The sequence below is a fragment of the Gadus chalcogrammus genome, chromosome 9, assembly GCF_026213295.1.
Source record: "Gadus chalcogrammus isolate NIFS_2021 chromosome 9, NIFS_Gcha_1.0, whole genome shotgun sequence".
Classification (NCBI taxonomy): domain Eukaryota; kingdom Metazoa; phylum Chordata; class Actinopteri; order Gadiformes; family Gadidae; genus Gadus; species Gadus chalcogrammus.
Window position 1 is genome coordinate 18216475 of NC_079420.1, and position 27952 is coordinate 18244426.

Genomic DNA, 27952 nt, shown 5'->3' on the forward strand with positions numbered 1-27952 from the left:
AACAAGAGGGGTAGATCTGTAGATACTAGCGTTATGGATTTAATTCTTAAGTGTGCACACAATGCTCATTGTTTCTCTCCCCCCATTGCCCCCACTTCATACAGACACACACACACACACAGATTTGTATTTATTTTTTTGGTGGTGGGTCTGGCATTAATTACATTGAGTTGGGCACTGCTAGTGTGAGTGCGCTGACTATGCTTTCACAGCTCATTACACGGTGTCCAATCAGCATGCAGACTGCGTGACCGCTGTTTATTTATGTGTGGAGCTAAAAATGGCAGACTGTTAGCAGCCTTTGCCCGGGGTGGATGGTGGTGGGGGGGGTCTGAAATACAGGGAATACTCCAAACACATTGTGCCGCTACTACATAGGACCCTAATCAACACCCCTGCTCGTTTGCACACAGACATATACATCCCCCCCACACTGCACTCACTCTTTGCCTCACACACACACAGACACAGACACACTGCACTCACTCTTTGCCTCACACAGACACACACACATAAAAAGTCAGAAAAATTGCCAACCTCAAAAGAACATTTTAATACAGCGCTTGATTCAACATTGGATATCATTGACATTGGCATGCAAATGTAGCTGTTGCCTGTCTTAGCATTGTTTACAAAATACCAAGGACCTCATCTTGACTTCATTTGGTAAGGAAACAATTTAGAGTATAAAATGTGTCACACGGTTGATGAATGGGCAAGGTTGAATATTACTCTCCTATGCTCCCAGTGTGAAAACTTCAAACAATAAATGCCCAAACCAGAGATCATGCAGCATGCAAGGAAAATACAAAAGCCTATCCAGGTGGATATGGGGTCCCTGCTTTACATTGATCTGAAGGGCCAGACTCTTTCAGTGGTTTTGATTATGGCTTAGTTGGACGGGTCGGCTAAACTCACTAAAGATCCAAGATATCTGAGTGAATATACAGCTCGTACAAAAGTCAAGGACTCCGCAACAAAAACATTGGACGGTTCTTTTAAAATGCGAGCTATAGGAAGATAAATCGTTTATACAAAAGGGTTGCCGAGACGGTCAAATAAGGCTTATAACACCAGAGGCATTAAGGGTCAGTTCACCATAGACAACGTGGAGAGGAATAGACTTGGAAGGCAAACTGGGCTCCATCTGTTACATTGCTGGATGGCAAGGCGCTGAATGACACTCAATGAGTCATATCAGTCAGCTGAAAGGTCACGACATGCATTATCTTACTGCATTCTTAATGATCGTATCATAGAGGCAAAAAGGGAGCACTTGAGTTTCATCTTAATCAGAAAATAGTCACAAAGATTATGCAAAACATAGGCAATTCGCTCCACAAAGTTTTGGAAAATGCACAGGAAGGAATATACAATAGTTATAACTGAATTACCTTAAAAAAATGACGATTTAAAAACAAATATGGTTGGTTTGGGTTTTTAAACAGGGACAGCTTTTTCAACACATTCCGTTTTATAGTGAGATGTACGAGGAGAGATGAACTGGAGAAACAATGCTACCGCCTATTGGTAAGATTGAGTAATGCAGTCTAGCCGTCTCAACGGCATTTCACAGGCTATTCTAAATAAATATACATGCACAGTATGGGTAATTATTTAGGAACAGCCACTGCCATGCTCCTAATTCTTGGCAATTCTTCTAAATGAAGAGCTCACAATCAAATGCAACACTTCTACCCGCCTACAGCTACATGTGTTGATCTGGTTATTCACTAAAGCACAAGCATTGAGTCTGTTGAAAGACTACACTAATAAAAAGGTATCAAGATGGAAAGGAATGAGGATTTTTTACATTGAACACGACAAACATGTTAGAAGGTACATGAAAAGGCACTTTGCATGTCCTAATTTTATAAAATAGTCCCTTGCATAAAATAATAACACTAAATAATTTTTTAATGGTTTGTTAGGGTTAAGATATGGTATTTGGACAGATGAGTTGGGTCATTGTTGTTCAACACAGTTGTGTATAGGTTTGCAACAGCTATTGGGAATGTGAAAATGTATACTGTATACTTGTGGATTAACGTTACAAATATACATGAACCTGTTGAACCTTCGCTAAAATCCATACTAAGAATATTCATATCAAACTCACTACATTTTAGAACAGAATAGCAACGGATGGGTTTTGACCTAGAAATACTTGGCTATATGAAGTACAACTACATTCCAGGTCACTAATATAGCATAAGAACAGCAGGATTGACTGGTAGAGAAAAGTATCTAATAAAATACAGCCATATTGCCCCTAGCCAGCCACATGAAAGCTGAATTTTTCAAAAGGGCCACCCAATACTGGATCCTACATTTATCTATCCAGCTAATACATGCATATTAAGAATGCTGTGACGTAGGCATACCTGAATGCAGTTAACACTATCATCAGAACACACATTGGAGGAACACATACAGAGTGGTAGTCGAGGAGTGTTGTTGTGATGATGATGATGATGATGATGATGATGACGATGATAGACAGTCGACTTTCTATTATTGCTCTAGTGGGAGGGAATAGAAGAGGAGTCCGGAGACATGATGGAGCGGCTGCTACAAAGCTCTTCACCTTATTGTGTGTGTGTCTGTGTTGTGTGTCTGTTTGTGTTGTGTGTTATTTGTCTGTGTGAGTCTATCAAACATCCAGTAGCGCCCACTCAGTCAGCTGCCATCTTGTCAATGTGGTCACTCAGCAACTTGTTTTGCTCTGTATGGGGGGGAGGAGAGAGAGAGAGAGACACACACACACTTTACCAGCGGACTAGCCCAGTGTTTGATTAAACACGGCATTGTGAAAAAATAGCTCATATAAGTTGTAGGAATCACCGCAACAGAAAATGAAATGGACTTATAGATATATAACCATCTATATCTTTTGAACATTAACCGTTGGTTCACCTGTTTCAACCAAATTCAACACAGTAACTGCTCAAGGCTATGTTCAAATGACTCCAGAGTCTGAGTTCTATGGATCATGGGGCACTGTGGATCGTACCTTCGTTGAGATTCCCGATGATCGCCTGCTTCTTCAAGAAGTCCTTGCAGAGCTTCTTACTGAGGCCGAACTCCAGCATGTTGTGTGTGAAGGTACTGACAAAACACACACACTTAAACCAAGGCTTTGAAGATAGAGTTAAGGACAATGTTTCTCCAATCTGATGTAATACAAAAACGCAGCCAAAGGTTGCCTTAACAATATTTTTTGTCATTTGCTCTTGAAGTACTATTCTTGATTAAGTAGGTACACAGAGTAAACCACTCACCCCAGTTGGCCAAAGGCAATGTTCTCATCCATTTTAGAACTCTCGTCCTTCTCCTCCTGAGTCATGTGGCACCATCTCTCCCTGGGAGGGAGGGAGGGGGGGAGGGGGAGGGAGAGAGAGAGACGAGATGGAGTGTGAGAGGGAGTGTGAGATGGAGAGAGACATGGTTTGATATGGTTGATATATCAAAGAGTTTTTAACATCCAATTAACAAATGTTATTGAAATAGCGGAAAAAATAAATACACCAATCATACAAGCGCAAATATATGGAAGCATACACTGACAAATGGCAGGAACCAAGATCGGCAAAATCATACATCAAGGGTTAAATACATAATAACAGCCACAGAATAAATACACAGGGCATTCATTTCTTGCCTCGCATTGTCATGGTTAAGAATCAGAGTAACAGCCAATGCACCAAGAATGACCGAAGAAAAGGTAAGCATGTAGTGTGTGAAACTCTAAACTGGCCAGTTTAGTCACACTCCTACCGCTGTAACTCATAACAAGTGAAATGAAGAAACACATTCTGCATACTGTTACATGACTGGATGGAAGTGTGGGATTGTTGAATAGGCAATGTAAGTGGGTCTAAATTTTTGAGGTGCGATTGTAAACCTGTTCACACTGAATATCTTGAAGGTCAAATGTGTAGAATTTATTAGCAACTAGCGATGAGGAGCCAGATTGCGATAGATTCCACTAAATTTTTCCCACAACACCTTTAATGAAAACTCTACCATCAATCCCTCAAGGATATACTGTAGTACACAAGCAGCTTCTAATGTCGGAAAACTGAAATGTAAAGGAGATAGTGTTGCTTTTCTATTCAAGTGTAATGCTATTAAGACGCTGCCAGAGAGAATATATTTTAAACTTTTAGAGCTGCTAGGACATGTCCCATGGCCATGTGTTTGTTGGTGAAAAGGTGTTTGTTGGTGTGTGAGGGGGAGGGAGGGAAGAGTTGAACATGCAGCCCAATAGAGACAAGAAGCAGAGAATGACATATTGCAGTACTGGTGTGAACATGCCGGAAGCAGAGTCCATTTCCACATCAAATACAGTTTGCTATACTGACAAGACAAGGCATTCCTTCTACCGTCTTTCTACCTCTAGTATTTGGGTTGGGTTTTGTTGCAATAACGGGTGTGTTAGAAGACTTTAATATTACAATTCCTAGGACAAAGCCAAACCGTATCCGCCATTGTGCCATGATCGCAGAAGCCAACTGAACATACAAGATATACATACCCACGGCACGTAATCCAAGTGCGAGCGCCGTAATAAAATAGGATTGCAGCAGAGCAACTATGATTCACTAAGAAGTACCCTCAAATGTACGTGCCTTTCTTTGAAAGTCATACCCCAAAATTGTTGAAAATCCGCCCTCAGCTCTCCTACAGGAACGACCTGCCTGATTCATCTTTGCCTGCTATCGCTTCTTAATGCTCCCCGTCTTTCTTTAAATTCACTTTGGCCGTTTTATCAGGGAACCATCTCCTCCCCCGTCTCTCCCTCTCTTTAATCGCTTCTCTCTTGCTTTGACTAAAACAGTTTGTGAGGCCGGTGAAGGGACAGAAAGGTCAGACCTCTGGTCTCTCTCCTCCCGTGTTCCCCTGCACCAGGCAGCAAGGCACAAGGAGAGAAAGGGTTAAACTCCCACCATGCAGAGCAGTGGAAAAACAGGGCTAAGAGAGAAGAGGAAGAACGTATTGGAGTCTGGGGTTCAAAGAGTAGTGGTTTTAACGCACACACACACCTTTAGCAGTCTACCGAGTTCAGACAACATAATGCAGTAAACGTTCATACATCTCTTCGCCTTTTCCTCCATCCTTTCAGTCTCCCATCCCTCCGTTCACCCATCCATCCATACACCCATCTGTCCATCCCTCACTCCGTTTCTCCCCTCCTGTCATACCTTGTGGTGGGAGATCTCTTCTTCCTCTCACAGTCGACAGCATCGAAGAAGGCAGCGTTCCAAAACCTTAATGTGTGCCTGAAAGAAAGAGAAAGAGAGAGGAACCATCTAAATATGGTTCATAACCATTACTCCACTTAGTGGAGGACATAAGAAACGGTGCACATGCGTCAAATATCTAGGTGAAAATAAAGAGCATCCGGGATCTATTGCACTACCTGGTGAAAAAGTACACAAAAGTAGATGAAAATGAGGTGCCACTACTCTAAGCATGTTTGAAGGTCTTTCCTTGAGTACATACCAGATGGGCTGCTGCCTCAAGTGGGTGTACAGGTAAATCTTCTGCTCCTCTGTGTTGAAACCACCTGGAGGGAGGGGGACAAACGAGTAATGAGCATTTATCTGAATATGAATAAAATAAAAATCAATATGGAAAGTAATGGTATGCGTTTTACCTGGTGATTTAGGCTTCGTCTCTGTTGGAGACTCTGAATCCCTTGATAATAGAGATAGAGATATATATATTTATATATAAAAATCACAATTTAACCATTGCAGAAAATCTTAAACTTTCCAAACATTCACAAAGGCAGCAAACCACCAACTAAACCCCATAGGGCAGGGGGTGTCGTAGGGTTTGGTAGAGGGTAACATAGTGTAGTAAGCTCTCACTCTGTCCTGCGCACCGCCGGCCCCCTGAGCTTGCTCTCCAAGCCCCCCAAGAAGCCCCTGACGTCGGGCTTGGGGGTGGTCTTCAGCAGCCGCTCGGCCGCGCCCTTCCTCCCGGTCAGCCAGACGTTGGCCTTGTCCAGGTAGGAGTCCATGCCTGAGCTGCTAGGCCCCAGCAAATCAGAGGGGGATGGCTGGAACCTCCCTGGATCCATGGAGGGAGGGAGGGATGGATGGATGGAGGGAGGGAGGGAGGGAGGGAGGGAGGGAGGGAGGGAGGGAGGGATGGATGGATGGATGGATGGATGGATGGATGGATGGATGGATGGATGGATGGATGGATGGATGGATGGATGGATGGATGGATGGATGGATGGATGGATGGATGGATGGATGGATGGATGGATGGATGGATGGATGGATGGATGGATGGATGGATGGATGGATGGATGGGCATTGGGTGTGAAAGCAAAGGGTTTGTGGTTAAAATGTCATTAAGATCTGTATCGAAAAATAGGTCCTTGTAATAAGTAAGGGATAATCACAGAGAGGCAGGGCAATAAACAGTTTGATATGCCCGGCTCGTGGACGGCTTACCACCCGAGACAAGGTCGAGGGCAGTAACCTTTACAGCTCTCGTTTTGAAGGTTGAACAGAACATTTGACTGGAACTACTTAGCACGTGTCCATATATCAGGGATTTATGGACACCCTGCAGCCAATCAGAATCGAGTATTCCAAAAAATACAAGCAGCGTATTGATCTACTATTTGATGATGATGTGCTCAGTCAGCAGCAAGTAGAACCGACAAGTCAGCGGGCAACCTGCCGGTTTAATGTCCTCCTCCAAGCCAGCCAATCAGAATCAAGCATTCTTAAATGAAGTAGAATAAATCCTTATAATGATCAAATCAAAATAATCAAAAGGTTGTTAAAGCCAGTTTTATACTCAACCCCATTTGCGGGGTTATACTTAACCCCGAAAATGGTTTGTTGAATGCATTTATTTTGAAGAAGCCAAGGGTCAAATCCAGATGGATACAGGAAAATCAATGTTGCAGATTTCTGGACGACTGCATTGTGTTTGCACAGCTCTCCCAGATGATTGCATGTGGAACGTCCATTGTGTTGCAAGGAAATAAAGAAAAACGCAGGCAACTCCCTTCAAGTCAATAACAGGAGTCACATGGCAAAATGCCAAAGGATGTCGCAAGATCTCTTTTTATGTCTTTCACCATAATTTTTTGTGAGCGACATTATGAAACACATATCTTCTTATTCATGTAGCCTACTTTTGAGCTATAAAATATCAGGCTTGTATTTCTAAGATAAATACAAATGAAAATGCATGAACAGGATAAGACCCGATTCAAGACTTCAATAGACCTATAGATCATTATGATGACCTACATTAGGAACTCAAACTCCATACAGGTGTACAGCAAACATCATACTCATATTATTATGATATATATACTCATTCATAATATTTAAGCGCATTTCTTAGCTTCATGGTCTTTATTATTATGTTGACAATGAACTGGTAGTGTGATATACACAATTAACTTACTTACAATTCAGTGGATATGATGCTTAAAAGATTGAAAACAGAGTGTGACCAAGAGCGATCCCGCAGCATCAGAGCCTTACCAATGTGGTAGTATGTGAAACACATGGTCATGAGATTCTTGGCAGGGCTGTAGTCATCCATCTGGTAGCATCTACAACCCAAATCGTTTCCTCTACGTTAAAATGGCAGTTACCAAGCAACACATTAGCAAACACATGCTAATCTCACCTTTGCTGACTGAAACAATAACCAAATGCATACCTTCGGATCATCCCAGAAATAACAATAACCAAAACAATAATAATAACATTATTATTATGAAGCATTAAATCAAATATGTTTGGAAAAATCTGTGTTTGGAAAAATCAGATTTTTTTGACACGTGTGAATGGTTTGTTATCCATGACAACGATTTAGCCACGCCATCAACAAACAAACAAGAAAACAGCCCTTGGCCTGTACTTACTCAAAGAGAGCCACAGCAAATGACTGCACAAGTCTGTAGAAGGTTGCCTCACTCACACATTTAGAGTTGCAGCGCTGAAACATAATATTGGAGACAAACAGTTCCCATGTGTGCAGTGGGAACAGATTTATTTTGTGAGTGACAATCATAATCCATCCGATTTATATTTTATATTGAGAATTCTTCTCATTTATTGATTAAAGGGCACTTTCCATGTGTCAAAAAATATGTTGTTTTTTTTTAAAAAGGGATCTGACAGGGTTTTACTCCAGACCATACAAGATAGCACAATAACGCCAAATTAGGACCTCTTTTATTTTTATGTAAACAAACAGATCTCAGATTGAATAGATAGGCATAGTTCGGTTTAAATTTTCATTCAATGGTAAATTCTGACAGAACAGCACAGACATCAGGCAGGAAAGCGGTGTTGTCAACCCTGGGCTTGCTCATATGTTTACCTGTGCACTGACGTATTTGGCGAACCACTCCCTTTCTTTGCCGTTCTCGCCGCTGCACAGTTCCCCAAAACGAGCCTTCTCCTCCTGGGCAAAGTCCTCTCTGTGCAAACAAGAGGAACAGAAAGAGAGGAGCATCAATTCATCATCAGGGATGAGCAAATCCAGTTCCCCCTTCCAGACAGTACCAAGTACCATCTATCTATATACTGTATATGAAAAAAATCGTTATAATATATGTATATTGAGGGCTTACACATTGTACATGGTTCACTACTTATTGGGAAGTTAACCTATGCAAAACAATGCAAACTACCGTCATGCAATAAGTATCAGAAACTATGCAAAATGTGACTCAGAGATAGCATAAAGGTCAGAGAAGTAAACACTGTGATACCTACAAAGACATACACTTTACTTCATCTAGTAAGCAAGCACGTAGTACATTTTACCTGTGTCAGGAAAAGGCTACACCACAATTAACACAGGAAAATAAAGACAGATGATAAAGACCCTTAATATGACAATAATTGTAATTATTGGAAGTAATTTCATTTAAAATAATGAAAGTATCACGCACACACACGTCACTTGTATACTTACTTTCCGTTAAATATCTTCTCCACATAGGCCTTCATGAACTCCCGCCTCTCCACTGTGTCTGCGTCCTGCTCCTCGCCACTGTGATTGGACGAGGACGATGTCCGTCTAAGCTCCCACCGGTTGGAGGCTGGGTCCATGTCATTTTCGCTGTCTGCCGACTCTGTGGCGTCACTCTGGCTCTCCCCGTCCTCCTGACTCCGCTGGTCGGGCTGGCGATGGGGGCTGCGGCCTGCAGGGACCAGGGGCTCTGGTAGAGCGGCCCCTGTGAAGGGGGCGGCGTCTGGGGAGAAAATGTTGTGACCTCCGTCCCTGGTCAGCGCCGGGGCTCCTGACGGCAGGTCAAGGTCTAGGAGGTTGCTCACTGCGACTGACTCCATTTCCAAAGAGCGAGTGGCCAGTCTGTAGCTCAGCAGTGTCCTGTGGTCCAGCTACTGGGGGCTCTGTATGCACATGGAGCAGGAGGGCTGGAGGGGGGCAGAACGTAGTCCTCCAGAACAGGGGTGGGGTGAAGGGTCGTTGGGATGAGGAGCCAGACCTTGCACAAGCTACATCTTCTCCCAAAACAGGGGCGCCGATATTCACTCCCAGGCCCTTTGGAGAGAAGAGGGGGAAATGACGGTTCTAAATTCATCTCATACACATATCTGTTCCTGCATGCTTACTGGTTGTGTTCGATTGGACGTCATGGAATGCCCAATCAGAGATTATTTTAAGGTTTCTGACTGTTACAGTGTCATTGAAATCTCTTCATGCAGCGTTTCCTCCCTTCTATGTCTTTATCGTAGTGTTTTGGACAACGGAGCAGAAGAGAACTGAGAACTCGTCCATATCTCCAATACTTAATTTTCAGCAGGTGGATAGACACTGACAAAATGTGTTTGTCACACCAAGTATATATAGCTGCATATAAGAGTGGGGGGGATTAGCTAATGAGTTAGAGAAACATATTTTATACTGGTTTTATAGTTAGGATGAAAGCGGCTAAAACCACACTTTAACCTATTTAAGCCCAGTTTTATTCTTTAGTTTATGTTGACTCACTAATGAAGCCAAAACAATTATGTGTAAATAAATATTGAATATGGACGGACTATCCAAATCAACTATGGCATAATATTATTCAATTTAGCTTTTTGTTATTCACAGACAACAAAAGCTTTGCAAAGACTTGCAGACTTCCTGCAAACAATACCGTATAATTCAATGCACGACAAACCACAAGCAAACGGAAATATACGCAACCTCACACATACAAAAGGATTTCTACCATTATCGTGTCAAAATAGATGCAACTGAAAACACAATTCTGCATCCCCGCTACAATCATTCTTGTTTTAGTTTATAGGCAAACTAAAAAACAAATGAAGGGATACCATTTTCACAGATCATTTACATTTGAACAAACTGTACAGTGCTTACAACAAAGTTGGAATGAGGCAATTGAAACCTGAGACTTTCAAAAAAGTTTAAACAAACATTTTGTTTTTTTGTTTTTGCATTTAATTGTGGAATGTTTTATAGCTACTTGTAAATGGTGTAGTGCTAGGTGAAGTCACACCCCATTCCCCCAAACGTCCAATCACCAGCAGTACTCGGCTGTACTCAGCAGCATCCCAAAAAGCGCTGTTGATTACTGCTGTCCTGCTAATCTTTAAGCTTTCCTACCAGGGGGAAAGAATGGCATTCTGTTATAGCTACAAAGAGTAGGCTTTGGTTTCATGTCAACATTGTTGTACCCCAAGAAACCCATGGGCACAGTGTACCCATAAGAACTCCTCAAGTGTGGTCTCATGAGACATGGGTACTGTTATATAATACGGTCTTCAAAGATCTTAACCCAGTGAGGTTCATGCACGAATGGGCAAGCAGTCACTCACACGCATGCATACACACAATTGCTTCATTCACTTCCTTTATCTTATAATGTCCTATTGTCAATAAAACCGGTTGTTTCCTTAAAAAGTAGTAAACAACAGGTCATATTCGGCAGGGCATTAGCCTACCCTAGATTTACCCGTTGCCCATGTCTTGCAAGTCATGTCCATGTTTTTGTGCAATCTACGGACTAGATTGGAATTAAAACATGCATGGGGAAATGCTCTCCATTGCAAGAACACTCTTGCTTAACCGACATGTTGAGAGAATCACAGCTTTGCCGTATTGTCCATGTCTGCGATTAGGCAAGTATTTATCAAAAACAAAAAAGGGCTCAGCAGATTTGCGTGAGAACCTGCAATTCTACTCTTCTTTGTTACCAATGTCTGTGTTTTAATGCTGCAAGGTCACCGACACACCCACAGACCCCCATACAACCCTGGCCTGTACAGCTCAGCCTTCTGCGCTGGACAGGATTATATCACTATGTCAGCTGCACTTAACGACGCAATATCAAGGACCAGTGCACTGAGAGATGGGGGAGGACATAACGACACCTAAAGAGGAGATAAAAGAGAGGCAGAATGCTGGATCAAACCCACCCCCGGCTCAATAATCATTTTCCATAACTGTTGTTGTGCTAATATATACAACAACCAATACATCAACAGCTACTATAATATGAAACGTCTTGGTTAGTGAGGAGGTTATTTATTCAAACAGTCTTTAAAGTCTTCCATGAGGTCAAGACTCAACATCGCTGTGCACTCCTCCCAAGTAACATTCGAGGAGGTAAAAACACCTCCTTCATATTTGCTAGACCCCATTTTCAGAGGCATCTTCCTAGGACAAACAAAATATCATAACACTAAATGTAGCTCTAATACATGTAAGCACCAGGTCACGCCTAGTAGACTACACCAGTGAAGATGAGTCTACTTCCCGTGGCCTAAAACAAGCTGATCTGGAACTAGTATACGAGTATCTGGCCAGCACACGATTCAACATGACAAGACCTCACCAGACTCATACACCCTTCCACACTCCAGGGTTAATCTGTGTCGGCCAGGGATGTAAGCTGCAAAGCAGAGGACACAACATCACCATAAATCTGCTTATCCAGATGAATTAAAAGTGATCCGACGGGACCGACACATTTAGTATGAGGCATCATTTTAGTGTTTGCGGAGTAGATCCGTTAAAGGGTTTGGGAAAACATTGACAGAGGTTTAGGCAATGAGCAAAATTGCAGCTGATATTTAGTAGAATTCTGATCACAATTTGCTTTTTATATATTCTTAATGTTTTATGGTGAATTTCTATTACATTTTGGTACACAATGTAATGTTACTTCTAATGAAAGATATTTTATTCTAACACTATAGCCTGATTAAAATCATCGAGGCCATCTGCATTTAACCTTCACAGAATGACCAACAAGAGAACCAGATGACCTTTACAACTTGCCATTACATGCCATAGAGGCGTTGTGACAGGCCGTAGTAGCAGATAGCAGATAGGGATTAGAACCTTAGATCATGATGGACACACTGATTTATGATGCAAAATAGAAAAAACGTGTACATTTCTTCCATGAAATTTGGTGACAATTTTAAAAGTGAGAAAGTGGGACTGACTGGTTAAGGTTCCCTCACAAACCCAAACACAGGGTCACCTTGCCAGAGCTATTGGTGGTGGTTGGCTGTTGTTAGATAAAGTTATTTGTTGACAAACTTTGGAGAACATCCAATATTGTGGTGTGGACGTTTTTTTCCGGGCAGTGTGCTTTCACTTTGATATACTTCACATTGCTTCCTTTATACGACAACATTCGCAATAATTTCAATAAGACAACTTTGCAAGTTGATATTTAAGATATAAAATTACTTATAATTCTTGCATTCATGCTGGTGAAGTATGGGCTCTTTTGATGAGATCACACAACATATTCTGCACATTGACAGCTGTATGCGGTCAAAGGAAGTCTGGCGATTTGTAACCTTGGTAATGGAGCAACAGGACAACCATATTTGCATCATTTTACTCAAAAATAAAAAGCTGCATTCCATTCCACATCTGTAATAACAAAGATACCGAGTTACAAGTAAGGAGATAACCAGTGCCAATTAAAATGGCAGAAGACTTGAGGGGTGGAAGTTGGAGGAAGTCAAATTCCCTCATGTTCAAATCCTGATAACAGTCCCTGCTATCAAGTGTGTACCCACATCCAGCACAGACAACATTCCCTCAATGCCAAAAATAGCTGTTTTATCAACTCTACGATAGCCAGCACATTATATTGTATATTATACTACATACTATAGGCCTATCTGTAATGGTAAAAGAGGGCTCATGTCTAAACGTGGTACACAACTATTTAGGGGACACTATAGCTTAATAATTTAATGTACACAATGTTTTGAAGTTTAGGGTTCGGGTTCACCACATTTTACAAGAGCTCTGTTTGTCTTTGTTAGACTCTTAATATAATTAGGTAAACATAAACACTTTCCCTCATTACAATCAACACTTTTTGCTTGAGCAAAAAAAGAAAGAAATATGAGAACTTCCGGATCAATAAGAACAACTTTTTATACTCCAGTATACATGGCTTTACTGGAGACAACACACATAGCTACTCTACACACTTGAAAGCTGATCAACATTTCTCATCATCAAAACAACAACCAACAGCAGGTAGGGAGCTCTGCAGGCTACAGCAGCAGCATCCCAGAAAGTGCTTTCGATACTACAGACCTGTCCTTGAGCTAATCCACTTAAGCTTCCCTATCAGGGGCACAGTGTGGTCGTCTGGTACAAAGAGTGAAAGCACTGTTGGTTTCATGTAAACAGCGCTGTACACCCACAAACACACATGGACACTGCAGGCTCGCACGCATGACATGTACGTTCCCCTCAAGTTTGGTCTGATGAGACGTGGGTACCGTTATATAATACTGTCTTCAAATATTATAACCCAGTGAGATTCATGCATGAATGGACAAGCGGACACACACACACACACACACACACACACACACACACACACACACACACACACACACACACACACACACACACACACACACACACACACACACACACACACACACACACACACACACACACACCGTTTTATAGTGTGTTATTGTCAATACAACTTGAAGTTTCTTTAAAAAGTAACCAACCACGGGGCATTTGCCTGCCCTGGATTGACCGGTTGCCCAGGTATGTTTTCATGCAGATTACAATCGAGAAAGGCAATCACGCATGTATGTGGCAAAAAGGATGACAATAGGAGACCTTGCTATTCAACGGTAACTTTTTATACTGGAGTACATGCATGAATTGAAAGGCGACAACACACATGGCTGCTCTACGCACTTAAAAGCAGATCAATGATTCCTCATCAGGAAGAACAACAGCCACACACAGCAGCGGTCTTGAAATAGCCCTCCTGCATGCTACAGCAGCAACAAACACCACTAAACAAACACAACAATAGGCTGACGTTTCCTGTAACATAATGCACGGTGTGCCAGTGCTTTACATTTAAACGCCTATCGGACCGAGAGCATCTAAAAAAATACTATCACGAAACCAGTGAACTTGGAGCAACTGATAACGATTGATGACTAATCATTGATTCAGACTATTTTGAATGCGAAACATAAGGAGAACGGACAGCGAAAATAGTATGCTATCGTGACGTAAGGAATAATGTCCCCGTTGATGGCGTTGAAAGATCATATACTAGTTAAAGACATTTAGAAATAATAATGACATCTGTACCTACTCAAGCGTACCAGGTAACGGCGAAGATGTGGTCTCTGGTGGTCGGAACCCTCCTGTGTGCGTCGTTTAGCTCAGTACGCCGATGTGCGCATGTTCAGATCAAAGAAAATGTGACGTTGGGGAACCCAATGACGTCGCAGAACGTCTTCCAATGAGAAATCGTTTGACAAGTGAGTGCGATATGATACTATTTAAGACATGATAGAAGATATAATATGATATACAATAATATAATACAATACTATAACATAATATCATATCACATTATATAATATCTATACATAATATACGTGTTTTTTAGTTGTAAATTAGTTATAAAAATCCAACAGATGAAGTAGAATCACGAAAAGGTGTAGTGGATTACTTTTGGGAAGAATATGAATTACTCTTTTACATTTCTTTCCTTCAAACAGTCATTAACAAAAGGTTTTGCATTGACCTGTGTTCAATTATATTCCTTGCAGTTGTGGTAGATGGAAGAAGTATGAAACATTTCTTGGAGTGGACCCTAGAAAGCACGCCATTCCAGAGTGACTAATTTGCAACAACTTTTAAACTACACATACACAAAATGTCAGGCAACTGATGACAGGGAATACATGACCCAGAATTCCAGGATCCGTTATGCTACCTTACTTCAAAAGCACCAGTGATTAGTTTCCTGTGCTGGCTGCTGCTGCGGCTATTGCTAAGTCTTGCATCTTCTGAGGCAGAGTGACCCTAGCAAAGTTCAACTTCTCAAACTTCAATTTTTCTTTCACAGTCTGCTTCAGGCCCAGCTCCATGTATTCTTGCTTCAGGTTGTCATACTGAGGCCACTGCACCAGCCCAGCGCCATTAGGAGAGCTGAGGTTGAACAAAAGTTAATAGAATGTTATTCTTATATATATGTGAGCTTCCCCAAAGGAAACTAAAATTGTGCCCATCGAATGCAATACAAATAAAATGTGATTTTGCATATGACAGCATAGCATTTAATCAATAATCCACAATCAACACATGAACAACAACAAAATACTAAGAATTGGAATCTATTTTGTTTTGTACAGGACGAAGACTAGCAGTGGATATGCATTCATCAATGTTCAAAAAGTTCTACCTACCCAGTGCGGGCAAAGTTACCCCAATAGGACATCATGGTCCTACAAAGCATGTCCTCCTCTGTGGTGATTGTGCCTGTAAACACAGAATTTTAACATTATATTTATTTATCTGCAGTTCCACAGAAATTATATTTAATGTAAATATAGATCTAGATGCTGGAGAAAAAAAGTGCACCTAAATGAACAGCTAACAAGAGAATAGCACTCATCTAATGGATTTATTCACTCAGTGTACAGCATACATACCTGTGATCTTTATATGCCCGTTCCAGAAGCATCCACCAAACATGAATCCCACCTCATCCGCATGGTCGGCCTTCACAAAGCTGGGCCTGGTCAGGTTGTGCACCTCCGGACGGTGGATAAACTCATACAAGTACACTGGAACGCCGGCATCTGAGGATCACAAAGCCAGAGAACAGCTCAACACTATGGCCCTCTTGTTCTTTCTGGTGCTCTCTGTGTGTGTTTCAGGGCAGTCCGGAATTGTAAGACTGACCTCTGTGGTAGCCAGCAACCCCGAGGACAGGGATTGTCATCAATAGGTCCCCAAGGATCTCGGTGAAGCCGTCTCGGATGTCCTCTGGAGTTTGGGCACCTTTCAGATATTCATCTGCGATCAAGGAATTGGCAAATGTTGCCTGGAAGGGAAGGGAATAAAGGAAGCCTGTTTGGTAAATGGCTCTCCGGAAATGTGAAACGCAAACAGTTGGCTTTCAGGCAAATAACCGACATGGCTTAGTGTGAGTATTCTTGAAATGTTGAATAACGTGGATTCCATTCCCACAACTAATAATCTCCTCCCGACTGAACTCCAAGTGAATTAAACGACTACAATTTCAATCTCATTCTAGCATTTAAATTGCAGCTAATATGGGTCCTATTAGGGTTCTTATAGTGCTGCACGATTATGACAAAAATGTTGACTGCGATTATTTTGCCCAATATTCTGATTGAGATTCTCTTTTGTGATTTTAAGAATATGGATTCAATTAATATTCCATGGTTGCTAATAGATAAAAAACAACCATCATTGTAAAGCCATTACTGAGTTGTAACGGTCGTACAAAATCGTATGTAATTATGTTTTTATATGTTTTCATTTATTATTATTCATATTATTATTCTTATTATATTATTATTTGGTTATATAATTGCATTTTTCATGATAAGCTAATTGCATTGGTCAAAATCCCAGATGTAAATTGATATGCAATTAATTGTGAAACCCTACAAAATATATAATTGTATAATTGCGTAGTTCCTGTAAACTATTGAGTGACTGACCCCTGGTGGATTGAAAAGGTTCATCACAGCCAGCACCCTCTCTCTGCTCATGCCGTTTTGCCAGCCAGGAGGCGCAAAAGTCTAGAGTGGTGAACGACAAAAGAATAAAAAAAATAGTTAACCGGCTGACAACATAGACACATTGGAAGATCAACTGAATCGATTTAGAGATGTGTGCCATGGGGTTGTCCACTTGGAGGTAGTCACATTAGGCAGGATCCATCCAAACTCATGATTGGTCAATCCCAACATCACAGGAATCTTCATCATCTCTTTATTTTTCAGCAGCTCTTCAGCAACATCAGTCAGAAACATCCCATCAACCGTTCCTCCAAGATACACCTTCATCTGAACAGAGGCGAGGCCATTAAAAACTTTATGAAGACCACAACGAGGGACAACGGACGAGGATGTTGCATGCTTGCCACTTTGTGGGTAAAGAATGAATTGCATTGTAATTCATGTGATTCAAAATGTCGTTGTGTGTATCTGTCGGAGTGGTCTTACTGAGTAACTGTACCTTTTTGGTAGCATCAATTAGCTCCTGTTGACTTTTCCCTCGGAAACAGCTGACTAACTGCTCTGTGTCAGCGTAGTCACAGCCCGTCAGGTTAGCCACAATCTGTGTATTTGGGCAACAGGCACATACACCGAGCGGTCCGAGCTGATATTAAACTTCCTGCATTATTTACATGTGACAAAATAAATTCTTATTTTAAAATATAAATATAATAAGGAGAAATATTACTGAAATTGCAATTCCCTGGTAAATGTATGAACATTGTATGTATATATATATATATATATATATATATATATATATATACATATAGGATTATGATTAAAAAGAGGATTCACATGTCAAAGATATTGATATGTATTGAATACATCAGTTTTTATTAAGCAATGTGTTCAATAAGTATATCTTATTTATGGCATACCTTGGTTTGTTCCATTGGCTGATTTGAAGTATATTTTCCCAGTGTGGCTACTCCACTCTGGAATACTGCCTTATGAAATAGTCCATGGGATAGGGGTGAAAGTGTCTGTGGGAAATAAGGCAACACATGGATCTATATATTAAATCACTCACATTTACCATCATTATATAGTGGCAAAATTGTGTTAAACTTAATTAGTAACAGAAACCAATCCCTCATTAAACTCATTAAAAGTGGCCTAGGTACGCTCCACCTCAGACGTTAGGATTCGGGAACTCTAGCACAAATTCATGGTCCTACACTAGATCAACTTAACAGTGATATGAGTAAATAATAATAAGAAAATTAGAATCCGAATTAGACTAAATTGGGTCGCAATTATAAATTAGGTCTTGGCAAGTGCATGCACCAATGCTTTCAGTAATTAATAATAATGAACTGCAATCTAATATAGACATCATCCTGGGGAAGGACAAACAGAGGCGCTGTGGGGAAGTCCCTGCTGGCTAGCAAGCTTTCAAAGAAAGCATTTAAGCACACATGTTAAAACAAGTTGGCCACATAAAAGCCTGCATTGTCATTTCAAGGGCGACATTACCAGGATGGATGCACTGATGCCTCCTGCTGAGACCCCAGCGATGGTCACTGACCCGGCGTCTCCCCCAAAGGCCTCAATGTTCTCCTGCACCCACTTCAAGGCTTCGAGCTGGTCCAAGAACCCCCAGTTACCCCAGGCATGCTCATCTCCAGTGCTTTAAAGAAAAGGGAACAACAGAAAGTTGTTGAGATATACCATACATTCTGTCTCTACCCCCCACCCTTTCACTCCCCAACTTTCTTTCTCTCTCTCGCTCTCTGTCTTCACAAACACACACACACACACACACACACACACACACACACACACACACACACACACACACACACACACACACACACACACACACACACACACACACACACACACACACACACACACAAACACACACACACACACATTGAGGTCATAACGTGACAAGCATCCCAAAACAACAACTTTTTTTGAGCACACTTTTTCAGTACCTCAGGAACCCGAGAATTCCTAGGCGATATTGGATCAAGACCACCACCATGTTTTCATAGACTGCCAATGGAGAGCCGTCGCTCTGAGAGGCCGCCCCGATGGTCAAGCCCCCACCATGGATCCACAACATCACCTTGGCAACGACATTGAAACACAAGAGTCTCTTTCTGTTCTTTTTTCTCGGTAATCATTTTAGACAGAAGGACAGCGGGAGAGATTCTGATCTACACAATCAATTTCAGAGCAACCAAATAACCGAGGTCATTACATTTTTTTGAAAAACAATACCCTCGACTGGACATCTAGCCTTTCAGTCTGTAGGAGGACTGACTTACAGGCAGCTTGTCCCCCGCTACCGCGCTGGCCGGAGTGTAGACGTTCAGATAGAGACAGTCTTCTGATACGTCTGGTGATGTGACCTTGATCGACATAATCTTAGACACCAGAGAAACAAAGGCTGGGTCCTGAATACACCTAGATTTGAGAGAGAGAGAGAGAGAGAGAGAGAGAGAGAGAGAGAGAGAGAGAGAGAGAGAGAGAGAGAGAGAGAAAGAGAGAGAATTATAACATGCCAATAATATTTGTATTTCTTCTTATGCAGTTACACATTAAAGGGCTTCACAGGCCGATGTTAAGTTGAGAATGAAAACCAAGACAGACAGACAGGAAAAGAAAACATCAGCAAGAAAAACCAGAGAAGAGAAGCAAAATAGGGAAAGGCCATGAGTGTTCTAGAGAGAACGACAGAGTGATAGAGTGGAAGAAGAAAGATCGGGCAGCGGAACAGAGGGAGAGAGCTGGGTGGTCCGGACATGCTGAACAACAGAGCCGGCGACCTAGATCCCGGTCCGTTCATCATGCTGCAGCCCACTCACATTGGAGGCTGCCGTGTGCCGTCCCTCTCCCCCTCCCAGGCCTCCGCCGGCTGGGGGCTAGCCAGGCGCAGGGGCCCCACTGGAGGTCGGGCAAAGGGGATTCCCAGGTACTGCTGCGCTCTTGCCTCTGTGCCCTTCACGGACACGTAACCACCCCGGACTTTGCCATTTTTCAAGGACACCAAAGGTCCCTCTGTCCCTGCTGAAAAAAGAGATAACGAGAACCTACTGTTAGTCATACATGTATAAAAAATAGCCAGAATTTTTAGTATATGAGCATGACATCATCTGCCGCTCAACTACCTCCTATTAAGAATTACTTTAGTTTGGCAGGGGTTAGGAAGTAATTATTGATGGCAGAATACTTCGCCAGTTTGCTCACTTTTCTCCAACCAAGTTGTGCAGAGGAGAATGAGAAGACAAAAAAACCCACACAATCAGCCTCTGATGTATTGTACAACACATTCCTCCATTGTTTTCGCTAGTGAATGTATCTGGAAAATCTATTTATTTTTATCAAGTCACTGGGGTGCAACAGTGCTGATCCTACCATGGTTTACACATGTAGACAGACCTGCGATCATCCATGGCAGTTATGAGGGGGTACAAGGGGGCCGTGCCCTCTGTGCCCCCCCCCCCCCTAAATATGGCGCTCGAAACAATCATTACAGATCTTTTTTGGCAAATGATGATACAAAGACCAAAGTGTGACATAAGAGGAACACCAAGGTTACCCAACACATCTTCTACTCTGGTGGTTAACCTACTATTTTTATTTTTTAATGATTTGCTTTCTGAAATTATTTGGTATCTAAAGTTCTTCAAAAAGCAGAGGCAAGCTGTCTCCATATCTATTTTTTGTTTGACTTCAAATGGCAATTGTTTTAATCCCTTTTAGTTTGAACATTACATGTACAACTCAGTTCCTCCGATGGATTTCATCTGTGTTGGATGGTTGTATTGAGATAAGGTTTCCCCTCAAATCCAAACAATTTACTGCATCATGTTCCAATTAGCAAAACATTTTTAAAACAGACACAAAAAATGTACCCCAATCCTTACAAAAAGCCGGCCTGAGGACCACGTCGTAGAATGGTGTTTTATTTTCGGCCCTGTAATAATAAACTGTCCCAAGCCTGGCCCCCCCAGTTGAAATGGTCATTTCAATAAGAAATCCCTATTTCCCAACACAATGGCTATTTAGATTTATGTCTTGAAATAATATATTCTTACCTGGTGCACCCAGCGCCAGAAGTGTAAAGGTGCTGAACAGGTAAACAGTTGACAGCACTGTGCACATCCTGGCTTCTAGCTGAGACACAGAGGAGTATGCGTTGAAGACTCAGAGTAGCTGCTCTCTATCCCCTCTGTTCCTTGAGGCTCCACCCCTTTTACCACACGCACACACAGAAAAACACACACACACACACACACACACACACACACACACACACACACACACACACACACACACACACACAAACACACACACAGGGGCCCTCGCACACACAGACACACACACAGCCCACACACACACACACACACAGATGCAAGCACACAGACACACACACACACACACACACACACACACACACACACACACACACACACACACACACACACATAGGCGCACACACACATGCAAACATACACACACACAAAAACAGGCACAAACAGCCACATCTACAGAATGAAATTGAAATAACACACCAAGGTTTTAGTGACCAATGCTGACAATGGGATTGATATACGTAGTACACAAACTATCATGTATCATGTATCACCCACATGTTTACCACAATAACACATTCTCTATCTGCTCCACAAAAACAAGAAATACTTAAAAACAATAAGGGCAATTATATCACAAGCACAACTCAGCAAAAAATTGAAGATAATTCATTGATTTAACATCCACCAGTAGGACTCTGACCAGCCAATCATGGTGCACTTTGACCTACTCATCCCCCACATACAAACTTGTGTTGGCCATGGGGGCTTCGGCCACTCACAGACCACGTTAAACACACTGTTCACCTTCTTCTTGGAAATAATGAAATTTGATTGTTTGTTGAGCAACACTGTAACGCACATAGCGTAGTGAAAATTATCGTGATTTCTGATGCCAAGTTATTCACGCTAAGGACATTTTGGACAATTCAAAAACATGGTCACACGGTTATTTTTGCCATTGAAAGGCTATGGCTATTGAAGTTGATGACGTTTGAAAATCCCAATTTTTCCACCCATTGCAGTTGTTTCTATACAGGCTTTGAAGCATATAGCTTAGGGCTGGAGTGAACTAAGTGCCTGCTAGGGCCTCCTCGGCCACCAGAGGGCCTCCACGAGTATTGGAAATGTCCCACCAGAGAGTTTGACTGGCGTGATATATTAGCCTTGCGAATGATAAAACATTGACAATAGTCATTTTGGTGGCACTGAGGCAATTTGCGGCAGAAAATTTAAATCTGCTTAGGACCTATTGTTATAGCTCATATGTGAAACTGTCGTTGAGTAATTGTTACCAGAAACAATTGTTAACAAATTTGAGATAATCATGATTTATTGAGGAAAATACCAAGGTAGAAGACAGTACAGAGGTCATCAACTAGCAGACCACAGGCAACATCTGGCCTGCCAGCAATTGCCTACTTCATCTACCCCAACCATCTTCCATTGCATAATTTATGTATGTATCATCTTCTAAGCCTGAGTAGCATGATATCTACTATGTTTACAGGTCAGCTTTCCAAGCTTGCGAGCAATGCTGTCACACATGGACATTGGAACACCAGTTGAATCGAAGGTTAAACGTGGGCCGCCTTAAATATATATTTAGAACTATTTGAAAACACTATGCCTGTATATGAGTTAGCCTACATGTATTGATTATGGGTTCTTAAAGTGATAAGATTTAATAATCTCTTCAAGTATGCAACTCGATCCAATAACTGCATACTCCTGTAAGCGTATAGTCCCAAAAAAGGTACATGATTATATATATATATATTATATATAAAAGTAAGAAAGTATTTCAATACACTATATTAATCTTTGAAGGCACGTTTTTGTACGGAAACATAGCCACCTAATTACATTTATCCTTGCAAACAATTTCAACTACATGTTTTTTTTTAATTTGAACTTTCAATTGATCTGAAAGATATTTTGAGACGCATACAAAATATCTTGTATGCGTCTAATAAAAAGTTATAATGTGGGATTGTACCACAAGATGGCACTACAAGGTGGCTTTAATTAATAAGAACGCTAAACCGCTATTCATTGACAATACCACAAGGTGGTATTACTAAAAAGGTGCAGGCCTTTAATAAAAAAACGTTTTTATATTATAGGACGAGTAGAATTCTCATTGATACAATCCTAATCAAACTTCTTCAAAATTATTTGTTTTCATGAAAAAAGTGTTAAATTATTCATGATTTCCAGATTATAATACGCATACTCTTTGAGTATATCCAATGTTTTGTTAAAATGGCAAATTAATTACAAAGTATGAAATTGAAATCTTAATGAAATCATCAATCAAATATCGACAGAGGTAGGCCTACAATGAAGCATTTCTGGATAATGAGCATACATTGATGAATAAAAAGTTATAATGCATGATAGTTGTGCAAGGTATTCAAAAATATACTCTCATTATCTAAAAAAGATGCTGACCAGATCATGTTATTGTTGTCTCAGTTGTCCAGACAGTAATTAAATAATACATGCAGGTTTTACAAACCACATAAACCAAACGAGGGGAAATGAGCATGATGTTTGAACCAACAAAAAGTTTCATGTTTTAAATTTCAACTTTGAACTGAAAAGAATGCTTCTCTTCTCTCCTCTAAGGCAAATGCTCAATGTCAGAGGTCCGATGGACGCTCTGTGTTACCTGTCTCGTATCGGTTGTTGTCTTGGTGGTGCTCTTCATATTACAGATCTCCTCCCATTCACCAAAGTGCAGCCAGACCTTCATCCAAGGCAATGTGGACCCACCTCTATGATTCGTGCGTGGACAAAAGACAGTGAACTATTCTGTCCTTGCTTCTACATAGAAGACGTTTAGGCGGGCATGTGTTTGAGCCATTTGGGCATTGTGTTTTTATCGCTCACTCAGCTCTAACCAATTCTCGAGGCCTTACTGCTGCAGTCATGACCCTACACCAGCGTGGTCAGCCCCATCCTTAACACGTCCGCCACCTGCTGACCGGCAGGGTAGACGTACAACGGCCTGGTGATCTTTGCTGAAAGGAATACAACATCGATTCTGATTTTTTCATATATTTTTGTGTAATTTCTACTGGAATTTGCTGTTACATATATTTATATGAAACTGTATCATAAATGATCATGATTGGTTCAGGGATCTTGTCTATAGGTTGTTCTGTAATGTATTTGACTCAACTGCATTCATTGGTGAGAGAAGTCAATGATATATATCAGTACATATTCACATATTCTTTGTTGCACACATCAAGCACATATTTCGGAATGTTGAAATGTTACGATTTTGGATACACATTTTATTTGAAATACTCCTATTATGGGAGAGACCAAATAAATGTGAGGACTCACTTCTTCATGTTAGATCGTGATTGAATCTCATCTGTCTCGCCTGCTTGCTGATCATGGGGAATGCACATGAACATATAATATATTGTTATCACAACATAGGTGAAGAACATGCATCATTTAACAAACGACCCAAACCGTTCTTTGCACGTCGGAGCCTGTACATTTGATGCAAATTAAAAGAGCAAGTAAAGGACAACGATAAAGGCTGCCCTTAAAATTGGAAATCGTGCGATAGAAAAACCCTGCATCGTCAATGTCTCTGACAAGTAATATTTACCTACATATATGGAAACGTGAAACTTAAATGGCCTTCATTAAAATCATAACTGACATGTTCATAGATTCGCTTGAAAAAACAAACCAATGGGATACGAGTGCGTTGAGGCACGTCACGCGTAAGGGGGCGTGTCAGAGGCGAGCTGCTGCTGTCTGGCTCTGGTAGTACCGTAGTTCACTGTGGCTAATGCTTGCGCCCCACTGAAAACTGTCTGCCCGAAACAGGGGGCGGACCGGGATAGCAAGTCTACACAAAACCAAAACAGTGATACACTGACCTCTGAATCGGCAACACTTTTTTTTGTTATTCAGAAAACGCTATTGTGGTTGCCCGATCACGGTCATATCGAAGGCGCACCCAATCCAAGGCGGCGTGGAAGGAAACGAGAAGGAGACACATCTGGGAAAAAAGAGGGCACGAGAAGTGACAAACTTAGCCACAGGTAGCTGTCGTGTCAAAGATATCAAAGTGCAGGCGGGTCATGCGGATATCTCTGGTCGGAGATCAAAACGTAGCGTACAAGTAGGTTAGTAGTTTCTCGTGGGAAGAAGACTGCCTGCCTGCTCCGTCTATCTAGAGGGCTACGGAACCGAGAATAACCATGTCCCGAAGAAAACAGAGCAAACCCCGGCAGATCAAACGTAAGGATTTATCATTTATAACATGTATTTACAATTGGGAAATGTCGATTTACATATGTGTTTTTGTGCGTCCCTTGAAGTTGTAGTCTGTAGGGCTATTTACATTTTTCATTAAAGCGCACCTAAGTAAAGTTAATTTATTAACAAGATCCGGTCATTATTAATAATTGAATTGGGCAGTGCGTATTTGATAGTGTACACTGCACTTCATGCTAAAATGAAAATAATCAGAACGTACATTTTTTCCAAAAATTAGGACGTTGGATCATTCAATTGTACGAAGATGAAGAGCCTACGAGCGTGAACAGTTAATTTAACTTTTATAAGGCTAGTCATTAAGGATAGGACAACATGACATATGTCCACTGCAAGCCTAACTGAAGCCATGGTTTCCTGTCTAATTCTGTTGTGGAAACGTCACTGTTCTCTGAAAAAGCGATGTGAACATAGATAAACAGCGATCCGATCTCAGGCTTGATAAGAATTAAAATTGGATCTTTTTTATTTGTTTTCTGTCTGAGACAGCGCCGTTGCATTTCCCCTGGCTTTTCAGTTCTCTTTCCATAGATGTGGCGTCCGATAGCGCGCCTGGCTGATCTTGCCTGAAGATAACGGGGTTACAATTGGATCTTTTTTTCATTTATCCTTTTAACTCAATAATGCATCTTGGGGCGCTCGTTTGGGAGGCTTTTTTCTTTTGGTCTGGCGCTTGACTGGTATTCATGCTTGACGAGTCCTTCCTGTTTATAAGATGTGTAAAGTTGTATCGCTCGAGTCTGATGTTTGAAAAGATATTAGAACAACGATGCTTTGTAAACACATCTTCCCTTTATACATTTATTTTGCAGAAGATGTACTCCGGATTTTCAAAAGCTACCAGATCTTTTTTTGTGTCTTCTCTAAACTAGATGCCTCTCCATGATAAACCTACAAAATAAATGTCTGAGTTTAATCTCTTTTAATAACTAAATGTCAAGGCATACAATGCTTATAAAAGTAGGAGATAGTACTGATTACCTGATGAATGGCATTGCCAAAATTAGTTGAGTCACAGTGTGTCTCACTGCCATTTGTAGGGAGATTTGCAGTTGATAAGCTTGCATTGTACCAAGAGTAGTCCACTTCCCTTTTCCCCTCATATCTGTGGCCGTAGAGCAGACTGCCGGCTGTGGAAATTCCCAGCAGGCACCTCAAGCAAACGGCAAGGTTGGTAGATATATTCCAGAACCCCCGCTCCCCAAACTGATAAAACAGTCAGCTGTAACCGTGAGGCTCAGCCCAGTCTTCACGTGCATGAGCTTGGCTGTGGGTGTGCACGTGTCCACAATCTCCGTGGCCTGTTTCGTGTGCTCCATGCCTCGTATCTTTTATTTCATTTTTTTTTTTTTTTCTTATGCTCCGAGTCCACCACCTCCACGCCGGACTTATGCAAGCAGACCCTCCTGTTTGCTGTGTCCGAGGCCACTTGTGATTTCGGCAGACATTTTGATAGGAGCCAGCGAGGATTTGATAAGGGCTCATGGCCGGGTGTTGTTGGCTGTTGGCAGGGATGGGGGGACTGTGGGGTGAGGGGCGCTTAGGGGGCGCTAAGTGACTGCTCCACCACAAGGGAAAACCACATGTCTTTAGGTCCTTTTAAGTCTCCATTGCATCCGACTCCCCCCAACATAAAACTCAAAGTACAACAAGGCTAAGTACTTTTGTGTCACAAAATACATCTTCACAACCGTGCATTTAATGCTTTTCCTTCCACCTCCTTACATCGTTTTGACCGCTCATAGAAGGCTCAGTGGAGGTGGTTTCTGAAGGCGGGGAGGTGTATATAAAAAGAAAAGGTGTACATTAAGAGAAGAGGAGAACATTTAGAGAAGAGGTGTACATTAAGAGAGGAGGTGTACATAAGGAGAAGAGGTGCACATTAGGAGAAGAGATTTACATAAAGAGAAGAGTTGTACATTAAGAGAAGAGGTGTACATCAAGAGAAGAGGTGTACATTAAGCGAGGAGGTGTGCATAAGTAGGAGAGGTGAAAGCGATGGCGAGCTGTGCAGCCAATGGATATTTGTATGCGTCTCCTTGTGCGTCATCCTCCCCTAACGGTTGGAGATCTCCCTGACCGATAAGGGCTCCTCTCCTTGATGGACGGATAAGATGCAGGCAGGACCCACAAGGGGTGGGAGAGAGGGGCGGGGCAGGTCCCTGGGCCTGGATTTTGGCGGTTGAGATGGAAGGCTATGATAAGCCCAAAAAAAAGGGGAAGGGGGGGGGGGGGGGGGGGGGGGGAGTGATTGCACCGGCTGATAGCTGAGAGAGTGAGAGAGGGAGTGAGAGAGAGAGAGAGAGAGAGAGAGATGGAGGGATAGATTGAGGGTTTGTGTGCACATTGTAATTACATCTGCCCATGTGCATGCCGTCTCTCTCTGTTCCCATCAGAGCCTGTTCTGTTTGTTTTGATGGTTCCCCATGCTGTTGTTTAGGGGCGGGTAAAAGTCCCTGGGTAATTGTAAAAACAAAATAGGATGAAGGAGAGAAAGCGGAG

General features: G+C 41.7%; 3 protein-coding genes across 3 annotated transcripts in view; 1 reads left to right on the plus strand and 2 right to left on the minus strand.

Annotated features, from left to right (window-relative positions):
• Nucleotides 1-144: 144 nt before the first annotated feature.
• kiaa0513 (KIAA0513 ortholog) lies at nucleotides 145-14725 on the minus strand. The gene is made up of 12 exons (XM_056598271.1): nucleotides 14642-14725; nucleotides 8971-9561; nucleotides 8371-8470; nucleotides 7910-7983; nucleotides 7524-7594; nucleotides 5877-6078; nucleotides 5660-5700; nucleotides 5506-5569; nucleotides 5205-5282; nucleotides 3282-3362; nucleotides 3014-3108; nucleotides 145-2725 (listed from the first exon to the last, which is right to left on the minus strand). The coding sequence occupies exons 2-12, from the start codon at nucleotides 9345-9347 to the stop codon at nucleotides 2676-2678; spliced, it is 1233 nt and encodes a 410-aa protein (XP_056454246.1). The 5' UTR covers nucleotides 9348-9561; nucleotides 14642-14725; the 3' UTR covers nucleotides 145-2675.
• On the minus strand, nucleotides 14033-21252 carry ces3 (carboxylesterase 3). Its single transcript, XM_056598270.1, has 13 exons — nucleotides 21143-21252; nucleotides 19910-20111; nucleotides 19370-19508; nucleotides 19034-19167; nucleotides 18570-18723; nucleotides 17972-18076; nucleotides 17551-17652; nucleotides 17238-17378; nucleotides 17031-17111; nucleotides 16243-16384; nucleotides 15990-16139; nucleotides 15744-15816; nucleotides 14033-15486 (listed from the first exon to the last, which is right to left on the minus strand). The coding sequence occupies exons 1-13, from the start codon at nucleotides 21207-21209 to the stop codon at nucleotides 15294-15296; spliced, it is 1683 nt and encodes a 560-aa protein (XP_056454245.1). The 5' UTR covers nucleotides 21210-21252; the 3' UTR covers nucleotides 14033-15293.
• A 3680-nt stretch (nucleotides 21253-24932) lies between these two features.
• The window catches only part of zfpm1 (zinc finger protein, FOG family member 1), a 63119-nt gene continuing 60099 nt past the window's right edge, over nucleotides 24933-27952 (plus strand). The window contains exon 1 of the mRNA XM_056598878.1: nucleotides 24933-25414. Coding sequence (XP_056454853.1) covers nucleotides 25375-25414 — 40 coding nt within the window. The 5' untranslated portion in view covers nucleotides 24933-25374. The remainder of the gene's footprint in view (nucleotides 25415-27952) is intronic.